The sequence below is a fragment of the Schistocerca cancellata genome, chromosome 1, assembly GCF_023864275.1.
Source record: "Schistocerca cancellata isolate TAMUIC-IGC-003103 chromosome 1, iqSchCanc2.1, whole genome shotgun sequence".
NCBI lineage: Eukaryota > Metazoa > Arthropoda > Insecta > Orthoptera > Acrididae > Schistocerca > Schistocerca cancellata.
In genome coordinates, this window is record NC_064626.1 from 1,287,614,621 (window position 1) to 1,287,628,669 (window position 14,049).

Genomic DNA, 14,049 nt, shown 5'->3' on the forward strand with positions numbered 1-14,049 from the left:
GGTTCACCTCATTTTACAGGATACACTGTAAATTGTAAAATGAGTGGCCATCAACTATGGTATAGTGCACATAAAGTGGGATGAACCACTGAAGATTCATTTCTACCAGCAGGGTAGGAGCCATGTTTGTACTGTAGAGGGAGTAGGGAAGGGGATAGGTAGGTGGAAGACAGGAACCACGAAGATTTGGCCCAGCAGCGATAACAGGAATGATGGATAAGTTGTTGGGAGAGTTCTCACCTGTGCAATTCAGTAAATCTGGTGTTGATGGGGAGAATTCAGATGGTACATGCTGTTAAACAGTCAATCTACATACATACATATTCCAGAACCCACTGTATGGTGCATGGTGTGTGTTACTCTGTACCACTACATCATTCCCTTTCCTGTTCCACTTCCAAGTGAAGTGAGAGATAAACCACAGCTTAAATGCTTCTATACAAGCTTAAATTTGTCTTATCTTCAAGGTTCTTACACGAAATGTAAGTGGTGGTAGTACAATCATTATGCAGCCAGCTTCAAATGTCAGCTCTCCAAATTTTCTCACTACTGCATCACAAAGAGATAATCTCCCACCCGGGTATTCCCATAGCATCTCCGTAATATCTGCATGTTGACTAAACCTACCAGTAGTGAATCTAGCAGCATGCCTCTAAATTGCTTCTACGTTTTCCTTTAATTCAATCTAATGGGGATCCCAAACACTCAAGAATGGGTCGCACTTTCGTTCTACATGCAACCTCGTTGATAAATGTGCTATAGTTCCCTAAAATTCTTTCATTACAGTGAAGCACATTGTGCTGAGCGACATTTTCTGCAACTGGGTGGTCCAGCCAAACTGTGGCCAGGAGACAGCTGGATAACACAGTTATTTTACATGCCATTCAAAATGATGTGCTTCACAGATGCTGTCTTCTGGATTCTTCCCACCAACACCAGCACTAGCTTTCGTGAACTGCGCAAGTAGGAACTATCTGTACAACATATCCTTAGTTCCCATACCCCAACCTAGCCTCAACCTTTGCTGGGCCCTGTCCTCCACTTGTCTACCCCTTCTCTGTTCCCATTTCACTGTAAATATTTTATTCATATTTATAGATAGTATGAAAGTTACACTTTACAATAGAAAATGCTATGTCATCAGTGTGCATCTATTGATAGCATTTTCTAGCTTTATTCATTAAATAATTATTCTATTTGCCAGCATGCGCCGAGATGCATCTACTGGTATGTGCTGTCGTGATACAGCTATGGTCATAAGCACCCATTCTGTGGCTTAGTGCAGCTTCAAGGAAGGAATTAATAGTTCTCAGAGGTAATATATATTCGTGTATTTTGAAATTTGTTTATTAGCAGAATGGGAATTTTACCTCCTGAAGATAAGTACTGACTAAATTATTATTCAAATAGAGCCCAGTAACTCACTGTAAATGAAAAGTGTAGGCGTCAGAGGAGGTGTGGGTGGGTGGGACAAAAAAGTCAGAAACAAACTGATATTTTTTTTATTTACACACACTGTCAACAATTAAAACATACAGTGTACATGGATTTTTTTTTTATCCAGGAACTGTTTGTCTCAGTATGAGTTTACACTTTCCTATATATTTAAAAAAATATGCATATATTAAAACAACACATGCACATATTTATTAAAAAAACTGTACATAGTCATATGTCATGAATACCTCCACATCACATTAAAGCTAAAGCAGTTGGTCTCAGAAATGCAGCAACAACTATCATCTGTCCAACTGTTGCATTATACGGCTATATTCTGGAAGGACACATGAATCAGCATCTGGTGGAGGATCGTTAACAAGGTAATTGTTGAGATAGAGTGGAGACAAGCATGGTACTTTATTCTTAACCAATGCTTCCATATCTATTGGTTCATTCAACTTGTTAAGTTCAGCAAAGCAATGTGTTGCACCCTGAGGATTTTTGTATGGTGGCCTGTTGAAATAGAAACAATTATTAGTACCAGCAAAAATTAAACACATTTAAGTTGTGCTCCAGAAAAAAATCCTCCTTAGTTAAATTTAAAACCAAATTCTGATCATCAGTAATTTAAATCTAGGCCTCCATACTACCCATTAGATGTTTTTATCATCTCTGAGAAATTATCATAATAATCAGTTCTTTCACCATCTTTTGTTGAATAGCTCTTAATGCTGCTGCCCTACACATGCACCTCACAAATAGAGAAATAAAGTCAAAACAATATTACACATTTGGGCATGATAAACTGTACTGAGCAACTGTAAGTGGCATTAATCATGTGATAAAACACACACTAACAACGTTCACATTGGTAAGGAAACTGGACATCCATTCATTCATGGGAGTTACATAGATTTGAAAATGTGATTACAGATTTATCACGTCCGAGGAAAGTCTCCAAGCACACTTCAAATATCAGAAATTCGATAGTAGGAATACAGTCACTAACACCTTATTTATACGGCAATCTGCTGTTCAATATCTCTGTTGTAGCTGGCTGTCTTTCCTCTCATCTGATTATGCTTGATAAGAAATGATTAAATGATGATGGCGTCCTCTTGGGTAAAATGTTCTGGAGGTAAAATAGTCCCCCATTCGGATCTCCGGGCAGGGACTACTCAAGAGGATGTCGTTATCAGCAGAAAGAAAACTGGCGTTCTACGGATCGGAGCGTGGAATGTCAGATCCCTTAATCGGGCAGGTAGGTTAGAAAATTTAAAATGGGAAATGGATAGGTTAAATTAGATATAGTGGGAATTAGTGAAGTTCGGTGGCAGGAGGAACAAGACTTCTGGTCAGGTGACTACAGGGCTATAAACACAAAGTCAAATAGGGGTAATGCAGGAGTAGGTTTAATAATGAATAGGAAAATAGGAATGCGGGTAAGCTACTACAGACAGCATAGTGAACGCATTATTGTGGCCAAGATAGATACAAAGCCCACACCTACTACAGTAGTACAAGTTTATATGCCAACTAGCTCTGCAGATGACGAAGAAATTGAAGAAATGTATGATGAAATAAAAGAAATTATTCAGACAGTGAAGGGAGACGAAAATTTAATAGTCATTGGTGACTGGAATTCGAATGTAGGAAAAGGGAGAGAAGGAAATGTAGTAGGTGAATATGGATTGGGGCTAAGAAATGAAAGAGGAAGCCGCCTGGTAGAATTTTGCACAGAGCACAACTTAATGATAGCTAATGTTTGGTTTAAGAATCATGATAGAAGGTTGTGTACATGGAAGAACCCTGGAGACACTAAAAGGTATCAGATAGATTATATAATGGTAAGACTGAGATTTAGGAACCAGGTTTTAAATTGTAAGACATTTCGAGGGGCAGATGTGGACTCTGACCACAATCTATTGGTTATGACCTGTAGATTAAAACTGAAGAAACTGCAAAAAGGTGGGAACTTAAGGAGATGGGACCTGGATAAACTGAAAGAACCAGAGGTTGTACAGAGTTTCAGGGAGAGCAGGGTGTGCCAGTGATTGTCTCTCAATGAATTACAAGTTAGAGAAATTTCAGATCCTAGAAAGGAGATTCCTATGAAAAATCACATGTGCCTGGAAACTTTGGTGCAACAAAGAAGTCTACTAGAATGTAGAGAGAATACCTGAGAGCATGAGGAATGGGAGGTTGATATTTCTTGGACATCAGTATAATAATGTCGTGTGACGAGGGCCTCCCGTAGGGTACAAAGAACGGACAAAAACTCAAAATAAATATTTGATTACCTCTGAACAAGAATCACGATAACTTGAATTAATGCAGCTCGGAAAAACACTGAGAGCTCCAATACCCCAGAAGTCCTCATGTTAGAATGAGACACATTATCAAACATAATTCAAAGTTAGAAAAGGTTTCAAGTCAAAAGAAGAAGTACCAAACCCAGAAGAATGAAAGCAACAGCGTAGAGACACTATGAAGGAGTATTGGTAACAGAGAAAAACCTGACCAAAGAGGGCAAAATAAAGTAGCTGTGTGACCCTAAGTGGTCAGTTTCGCAATTTAAAAAGAGGTGACAAAAGGAATCTGCGATGCTGTCAGATATCCCCCCCCCCCCCCCTCCCCCAACCCCTTCCTGTTGTATTGCCCCCTTGCCTGTCTTTCTCATAACTTCTGCTCGCTTTCTCTCTACGGTACAACCATTTTTCTGTTTCTGCATTATAGTTGCCGAACCAAGAAAGATTAGTTCTACAAACTCCACATCTGATCCAGTTATGATGGGTTAATCACAATGTTAAGTTCATCATGACCACCGTGAATTAAGTATGCTGCACGACATGACAAGAACACTTTGGAACATTCATACACCAGAGACAGAAGCAAAGAACTTGCCTGACGTCCAGCACCTGTCCACCTCCGGCCTTGATAAGTCTGGCAAAAGAAGCTGCCTTCTCTTGATTTGTGTGTATGATGGCTCTCATAGCTGAGAAAGCACCACAATTGCTACCGCACAGTTTGCACCGCCACCTGTAAACTGCCTTAGCCAATGCCATATCCACACTGCCAGGTCGCAACTGGCTCCACAGTTCTTTTGCTTTGGGGTTGCCCCACTCATATTCCTCTTCCTGCAAAACAATAAAATACTTTGTAACTAATACACATCCTAATGTACACATTCAAACATTATGAGAACTACAAACTGTTTCAACAGTAAAAGCAAATATTTATTTTTCCATGTTTGAATAAACAAATCATTATATCAATACAATTTTTTGTGGAAAGTGATTATATTACTTTTACTGAAAGCATATCACACATCCACTACTGTTAAGTTATGGACTTACGAAAGATGACTATCAATCCTACAAGAATGTAAACTGATTGACTTTTTTTTATTAGTAACTTGTGAAACATAATTGCTGATTACTACAATAGTTTTGTGATAACTGATACCAGTCTAAGTAAACACCCTCACAGAGGTCAGGTCTAAGTCCAGTAAGTCTAACTGTAATCAACCTAAGCCCAAACTACCTCTTCTTAACAATATTCAGAGTAAGCTTTTGTAATGGCATCACAGAAAGGTATGTCTCATCCACTACTTACAAATTTGTAATTTGTTAAAATCTTCAACTATGGTTTTGAAGCTTACACACTAGTTAACCGAGACTGACTCTGAGATTCTCAGTTCTGCAGAAGAGTATGAACTGTGATAGAATGATCCAACTGCAAACTTTATTCTGTACTTGATGGCTACTCATGCAAATCATTTCATATGTTGATTGAGTTTCTATTTCACTTGACTGAAGATTCTTTTCTACTGTTGCTAATGTATCACCTTTTATCCTACAAACATTGTCTTCATGGTAAGCAGTTAGTTTGATACCAAAAACCTTAATCAATGGGCTCTGCAAGCTCCATGTGTTTTCAACTTTGGTACTTTTTTATGAATGTATCTTGCACCTGCTGTTGAGCACAAAGATCTGAATATTGTCATTTACTGTGAATATTTCTTGTGGTTGAACACTATAAGACAAACTGCAGGAATGTTTATACCTCACGGTCAAAGCTTTTTTTCTTTTTTAAAAAAGAAAACAAGCACCTTTACATTCATTCCTAACTGCTACACTGATAATATATATGGCAATGCTGTAGTTGTCATTCATACAGTACAACTCTGTCAAGTCAAAACCTCACTTGTCAGACAACAGTCTGTGTCTCACTTCTAAAAATTCTAGTCCTGTAGTACTCTTCTCATTGTGTGTGTATTTACAATGTCTTTTGAAGTAATGATTGAATTTGTTAAACTCATCTTACCACTCAGGTAGTTAATTTAGAGTATGTTACATTCACATGTTACATGCATCCTGTAACCGGACAAGTCACAAAACCTGATGCATGTTATCAATGAAAAGTTATCTTAACAGCTTTTCTAACCATTATAAATAAATAAAAAAAAAAAAATGCAGCTGAGGAAAAGTGTTCTAGAGACCCATTTTCTGAGCCATTTCACATTTTTCAGCTATTGGTCCCATTAACAGTCTGCTTTCCCGTGTTAATATCTAATAAAAATTAGTTGCATCAGCCTCTTCTTGCAAATAAATTGACACATGCATTGGTGGATCAATGTAAATTCTATTTTAACTATTAATAATATAATGAAAAGGAGAGATTGCTGCACCCCATAAAGATTACACGTTGAAATGCGGACAGGCACAAGAAAAAAGATTTAACAGATGGAGCTTTCAGCCAAAGCCCATTCAGAAAGAAAACTTTTTCTTTTTATTTTCCTTTCTAAAGAAGACAATCTATCCCTTTCATAACATTTATATTCCAACCTGGACTTTCCATTGTTCTATTTTAACCACTGTTTTTTGCAACAAGTGATTAAGAATACTGTTTCTTTTACCTTAACAAAAGTACCTGCTCTGCAACTTGCATCTATGAAGCTCTTGTGTAATACCCATTTGCCAGATGCAATACTACCCAATAGCTTCTCACTTCGTGCCGGTTTACCACAAATGAGATGTGTTGCAGTGGGATCAAAGACAGTTTTATCTGATACATGGCCACCCAGATCCATGATCATTTTGACATACGAATCCCTGTCCTGAAATAAATTTAATTCACAAGATCACAGCTCAGTTTTCTTGCACATGTTGGAAAATTAAAAGTATACTTTACATCTATAAGTAGGCTGATACTTACTTCTACGTTTGACAGCATTATTTTGGGCGGCTGTTTCACTTCCTGTAAAATAAAACAAATTGTACAGCATTCAGTATAACTAAGAGTTAATGGAGCAATTGGTTCAGCAATTGAAGGCATTTGACCTTTGTTAGACATTTCTGAAGCAACTGTACCTTTTAATGTCTAAAACAAATAAATCAACGAAAGGTCTTGGATAAATGAAGCAAACGAGTACACACTGCAGTTAATGTATTACTTGTTAAACCTATTTGGACATAACAAAAACCTTCTCAGTTATCTGTAGTGATGAATACTAAAAAGTACCAATGTACCTCCCCAGCTTCGTTAGTAGATGTGAAGTTGCTGCCTCCAACATGAAAACTCTTAAGTTAGGTTATTTATCCAAATGATATATTATTTCCCACCCAACAAAAAATTAAAATTATGAGTTATTACACAGTGGAAAATCAATTTTACGTTTTTTGCAATTCTGAACTATAAATTCGTAGCCCCTGTGAAAAACACGGTATTAAAAATTTCCCAATTTTACGTTACTTCCTAATAAACTTTACCCCAATTCTACATTCTTATGCAATGTCTTGCTCGACTTTGTCCCATTTTCTTTCCACTGACATTTGATGTGACTAAACAAGTTATAATTGGCACTAAAGACAGACAGTTCACACTGTGGGTTGGTGACAGAATTAAGGGAAAGTTTTACGCTGTTGCGGAGAGGAGCGACGTGAGAGAGGAAATGCTGATGTAATCCATGATCATCACTGCCAACGCAACTTGCAACATTTAGCTTCACGGCACAATTATGATACAACTACCGCTAGGTTGCGACAGCAATGGAAAAACAGGAGAGTCGCCACGGTGTACCAGACTGAGCCAATACGTGACAAACGGGCCCAACTGACACCTTCTCTTGTGCCACTTATAACTTAGTTTCATCAGTTCCATCTTTTTGCATGTATTTCCGAAGTACTGTATTCAGCAACAATATCGACTGTCAATCTTTCAGATTCAAACATTGAGTCTCGAAGATGTACTTGATCAGAAACAAGGAAAGGGCCATTTTCGGCTCGTGAGCTCTTATTGACTGGCGACTTGTTACATCATCCAACAGCTTATGCAGCCACCACACCACACTAACACACACAAAATGAGCTGGCCTGCTGGATGTCTGGTGAAGGGGACTGGCCCTTCAATGACGGGAGGACTGGCCCTTCAATGACGGGAGTGCAGGTACGGGTGAAAGCAGTTTGTGAAGTGCTGAAAATATACTTTTTATGCAGATCATGTGCTATGCCAGAGATGTCACACAGAAATAGAACAAGGGTTTTGTGATAGTACATTTTAAAGACTTTAGTGTTCAAATTAGACACAATACAGTTGTAACAACTACATATAATAGTCAGATATATACTTTGCATCACACACTGTAAATCATAAAGATTGGTGCAGTGATATAAGGCATCGAGCAAAACTGTAGCATCAGAGCTTTCTTCTAAATTTGGATTTTACACAAAAATTCACGGAGCTGACTTCTAATAAGCTTGTAATATCAATTGTGGAAGCAAACTCATCTTTCCACATGTGTGTTTCTCTAATCGAGCCTAAAATAACACTTTCATGAGGTGGAGCATAAGAAGTGTGATTCGTAAGAACAGTGGTAAAAATAACAGCAATGTTGACACAAAGTTTGTCATTAAGCAGATGTCTACATTTATGCTTATGGTTTAACCACTAAGCTGCTGTGATATTTTATATTTTTTCTTGCTACATTATTTCAGTCATACACAGCACATAAAATAAAAATTACTTTATCTCATAACTTATTTTACAAAATTTATGAAGACACTTTAGCTATTAGATGCTGAAAATTTCTGTGTCTCAAATGATTCCTTTCCGCTGAAGCCCACCTCATCACATCACATTTACAGTAATTCTTTTATTTAAATGGTGTGGTTTCAGCTCTCTGAGACTGCAGACGTGTGTGTGTGTGTGTGTGTGTGTGTGTGTGTGTGTGTGTGTGTGTGTGTGTGTGTGTGTGTGTGCGCGCGCGAGATTGCGCGCTTGTGTGTACTTGTGTGTCTACTGCTGACAAAGGCCTTAATGGGCGAAAGTTATAATTGTGTGAATCTTTTTGTTGTGCCTATCGCGACTCAGCATCTCCGCTATATGGTGAGTAGCAACTTTCCTTCTCTGGTATTGTTACATTCCATCCTGGATTTTCCATTGTTTGATTTTATTTAAATAGAACACATCAAATGTGTAAGCTTTCATTCTTTTACAAACAATACCCAACATTTATGCTGTTAAGCTTACGACATTTTGAATGTAGCAAACTTGCTGAGGAGAGGGTCTACAGAAAATCACACATTATGAACTTAATAATACTGGCTAAACATTAAATCCCAATAGGATCTGCAGAAACACAAAGCCAGTGTTCACTTTAAAGTTGAATTTATTTTGCATGTACAGTTTGTAATACAACAGACAGACATGTTCACAATAACATATTGCATTTTTGATGAATCTCCTTTTTTAAAAAATTTTTTTTATCCAATTACAACGTGGTATGTGGTGAGCAGGCGTGGCACAACTTTAATGAACCTCTGATACACTACGTACAATACTCTTCTATTTGAGACTTGCATTTTTTGCAACAGAGAACTACATTCATGTTTTCTCAGTAGACGAAACTTTAAAAAATCCCAAAATTATAAAAACTACCATCCTGACCAAAATAATCCACAGACAGTGAACAGTAAAACACAATTAATTAGAAGTTCATTGCTGTAGACAGAGTTGTCACGTATGTGCGAGTCGTGCATGTGAAAAATCTTGTTTCAGACATGACCAATAATTTCAACAAAAAACACTGAGTGTTTTCACTAGGAGAGAAGATACAGATACTAAAACAACTTTATTCTAATACAGGGACTTTTGTACAATTATCATTATCTCTTGTAACTCCAGTAACGTATTGAAATATGCCTGTGAAAAGATGTGAAGACATTGAGAAGAACTTCTATAATTGTGGATCTTCGTCTTCTAAGCAGGGGGTAATTGATGAAATCACCACCACTTGAAGAACGGGAATCAGTTCTCATGACATGGTTCAAGCAAGCCTGTACAGAAAATTTTGCTACAGATGACACTATTTTGAAAGAGAAGACCCTAAATATTGCTGCCCAGTTGTAAATTGATAATTTCCAATTGGATGGATAGACCGATTTAAAAACCACCACAATCTAGTTTACAAAACATTGTGCACAGAAAATGTAAGAGTTAATAAAAAAATCTTGTCTGTGATTGGAAAAGTGAGTTGATTGAATTGACTGAGGGTTACCAACTGAAAGATATTTTCAACACAGATGAAACAGGACTTTCTTTAATCGACCAAATAAAATTTTTTCATAAGGAGATGCCTGTCAAGGTAGCACTAAGTCTAAACAGAGAGTCACAGTTTTGTTGTGTTACTATGCAGATGGCTCAGAAAAGTTTCTACCTCTTTAAACAGGGAAGTTTAAAAACCACGCTGCCTAAAAATTATTAATAAGTTGTCTATGAAGTACTCAGCACAGTCAAATTCCTGGGTGATTTGGAAAATTTTTGAATACTTCCTCATCCAACTAGATCGTCAAATGGGGATGAAAAAATTGAAAAAGAGTCCTATTCATCTATCAGTGTGCAGCAGATACAAAAAGTTTTGATATGCTGAGAAAAGTTAAAGTAATATTTTTCCCCCTAAATTGTGCTAGCCACTTGAAGCCTCTAGATTTGGGCCTAATCAATGCTTTTAAATTTAATTACCAGAAGCAGCTGGTGTGGAAAGTAGTTGGGATGATTGACGCAGGACTACTTCGAGATACATCCGCAGCAAAGATAAATCTCCTCATTGCCCTTAACTTTATTTCAGAGATGTGGGACAGGATAAGCTTCAGCACAATACAATGGCACATGGCAGAGACTATATTGGCGTGCCTGATGTTCTGGACGAATGAAAAGGGAAAGATTGGGATGCAGTGTGACCAACAGACAGAATTTGGTGAGTGTGTTTCCTGTGACGTAAATTTAAGTATATGTGAAATAGACTCTGTTGATCACGTAGTGAAAGGCCATATAAGGCTTATTTGTGGTGCTTTCTGTTAGCCATTGCAGAGCGTAGAGACTCTAAGAAAATATATGCAGGTGTCTGATATGGAAGACAATATGCTAGTAATGTCATCAAATTTAGAAAACAAGATCTATTTACTTAAGCAGTAGGAAAAATCCAGTCAAAAGAGTATTCTGGACTGTGTTACGAAGTGAATAATGTACTGCAATTACTAACTAATCCACCTGCAAGTAAAACTTATACTTCAAATCCGTTTTGTATTTCCTATATGGGTTCTCAAAAACTCAATTTACTAGCCTAATTCAGGGATGTCAAGTCATGTGACTTTTCTTTCGTATATTATGTGCAAAGAAGCCCTTCTCTCCAGCCACGTTTCATGTTAGTGCTTAGGGGCTGCTGGTGATCCTGGTAAGTCTGCCACATTAAGTTTGGATTATTAATCAGTCTTGTCCAGAAAACTTGGCATTGCATTTTACTTTCCTTTTACATTAAGTTATGTAAAGTGAAGAACGAGCTTTCGAAACTGCCATCTCTGAGTACTGACGTGTGTGTAATTTACAGTCTTTGGTAGAAGAGTGTACATGAGCTGTTCTGAATGAGAAACATGTTTCTAGCCCTGCATGAGATTCTTTTCCCCTCCCCTCAGTGCTTATACCTACTGCCACTATGTACCAACCAAACCCACTTTGTTTACCTCACTACATGATAAGTTTACAGACCTTATATTACGTAAAATTTGAAATCTCTAAAGTACTGGATTATAAAATATAAAAAGGCACAGAAGCTGCAAATCAAATTCGGTGCGAGAATTTCATTCTCCTCCTCCTCCTCCTAGGTAGTAATTTTACTAATACTCACAACATGAATTGACATAACCAAATTGTAAATCCAAAATCAAACAAGAAAGAAATTTCAAAATTTTATGTCACATAATAGATCTATTGTGGAAAAAAATGGGTTTTGCCACTAGTGATACTGTAGTGTACATAACTGAACAGATTATCAATTTTGCTAATGATATATGAGGTAAATGCACCACTTACCAACATACTACAGCAGCAAATTATACCTTAATACACACAGTTTTGAGGTCTCTTTCATCTTACGTTCACCTTGATAGTCGCAACAATTTATAGCCCACATAGTGAAATAAACTGAAAACTGCCAGATAACAACATCTCGGATGTTTATTTTCGACCTGCAGCCAATAACTCTATAGCTTGGTGACATCATACTGACAGAGTGACTTGTACCATATAGAGTGAAAAACAGCAAGTTTACTAGGTGGCTTGTTTCAAAGTATGGCTGATGTGATCAGTGTATAGCAAATGGAGTGACGGCAGCTTCCACTTAGGCTTAATTTACGTAGTTATATCATACACGTCCTTACCAATTTCAATTTTCTGAACTGACGAAATTTGTTACCGGAAATTATTGTACAATACAATGTTAATTTCCTTCACTTATTCAGATTTTAAACAAGGTATTGAAGATGACTATAATATTTAATCATGGATGCCAATTACATATGTTTGTGCTCTTATTTTGGGGTTTTCAACGTTTTCCTTGATTCTGCATTTTCCTCAATTTTGTGTTTTTTAAGTCTGGAGTGCACAAAAAGGTAAAACGTGGGTTTCACTGTATCACATCTTGTGATACATTACCGTATTTACTCGAATCTAAGCCACACTCGAATCCAAGCCGCACCTGAAAAATGAGACTCGAAATAAACGGAAAAAAAATTTCCCGAATCTAAGCCGCACCTGAAATTTGAGACTCGAAATTCAAGGGGAGAGAAAAGTTTTAGGCCGCACCTCCATATCGAAACAAAGTTGGTCCATTGTAATATGAGACACAATTTAGGTCGACTGAATGACGATACAGCTGTAGTAGTTTGGTTCAAGTCGTAAGCTTAGCAGTTCAGCTTTACCAGGTAGCCATTGCTATGCGTCAGGCGCTCCGTCAGTATTTAGACGGGTACCCTTCCTTTTTCACGTGCTTCGTCTGGTTTGAATCGATTACTTATTTTGCTTTGATCTGATAAGTGCCGTTTTCTTCGTTATAGGTGTTTACGCCACTCTAAGCTGAAAATGCATTACTGTACTGTGCTATGCACTGTTTGTCGCATTCTGATAGTGCATGTTTACGGCCTGTCGCCGCTCGTGGCATGGCTTGCTTCTGTGCGCGCTACCGCCACTTACAATTTTAAAAAAAGAGAGAGTGTAATGTCCCCACAGAAAATACCCTCTACCACGCAACAATTAATCATTGTCAATCAAACCATCCACATTTATTTATTTTGGAAAAGTATCTGATCTGATTTTCTAGTAATATATGCGCCGACAGCTCATCGACGCCAAAGTATTTTCTAGTACGTTTATTCTTTGGAATAACAGAGATACATGTATGTATTCTCCATGGTTGTTAGACTGGTAACTAAGACAGCTTCGGAAGTATCTGTTGAAAGATTGACGGGTTTCTAAAAGAGACATATTTGCTTTTCTTCTCGCTAAAGCGAGCTATTAACATTTGTGCCACTAGCGGGTTGTTTGAAGAGAAAGAAACTGTAACGGAAAATAATTAAGACTTGTAACCAACAGAAATCTGGACATGTAATGGAGATGGATTGAATATACAATTTCCTTCATAAATAAGGTTTGTGACCCCTTTTATTCTGGAGTGAATGAACGAATGAGTTCTTTGTCTGAATCATTGATGATCGCGTTGGCCCTGTAATTAGTGGGGAAGTTTCAGCTGTGTCGAAGAGAGCCTGCAATCACCGAGTCCTTGTTAAATCGTCCAAAAAGGCTTCGTACACATCTGGAATTCGAAATCTTTCGTAAAAGGAACGAATTGTTCAAACGATTGATTTTCCCAGCTGAATGCAGCGCTTAACAGTAATAATTAAATGTAAAGATCTCTTACAGCAAGCCAGCCGCTGAATACTAAGAAGAAGGGCTCCACCAGAGATTCTATTTGGCTGATTTCACGTAATGAAATATTATATTTAAAACTGTACATAGACAAAGGAGAGAGAGGGAGAGAGCGAATGAAAATTAGAGAAAATACTAATAATCCTCCATTAGTCTAATTTTTCGCCTGTCTTATCACGGATCAGCCTAAAGACAAAACGGGAGGCCCTTACTTTACTGTATAGATTTATGTGTGAAAGAGAAGGGATCTTAAAGGCAACAGATACACGTCTATACAGACAAGACATTACACAAAGTTAGCGGCAAGCTGCATGCATTCAATCATTCAGCATCTATTCTCCTTACATTAAT

The 14,049-nt window shown here is 37.5% G+C and overlaps 1 protein-coding gene across 2 annotated transcripts in view; it reads right to left on the reverse strand.

The window, feature by feature from the left end:
- Window positions 1-1,517: 1,517 nt before the first annotated feature.
- LOC126095167 (DNA topoisomerase 2-binding protein 1-A-like) overlaps window positions 1,518-14,049 on the reverse strand; it is a 304,515-nt gene continuing 291,983 nt past the window's right edge. For both annotated transcript variants that reach the window (XM_049909903.1, XM_049909895.1), the window contains exons 22-25: window positions 6,658-6,699; window positions 6,359-6,559; window positions 4,345-4,577; window positions 1,518-1,953 (exon numbers count right to left, since the gene is read on the reverse strand). In XM_049909903.1, coding sequence (XP_049765860.1) covers window positions 1,740-1,953; window positions 4,345-4,577; window positions 6,359-6,559; window positions 6,658-6,699 — 690 coding nt within the window. In that variant the 3' untranslated portion in view covers window positions 1,518-1,739. The remainder of the gene's footprint in view (window positions 1,954-4,344; window positions 4,578-6,358; window positions 6,560-6,657; window positions 6,700-14,049) is intronic.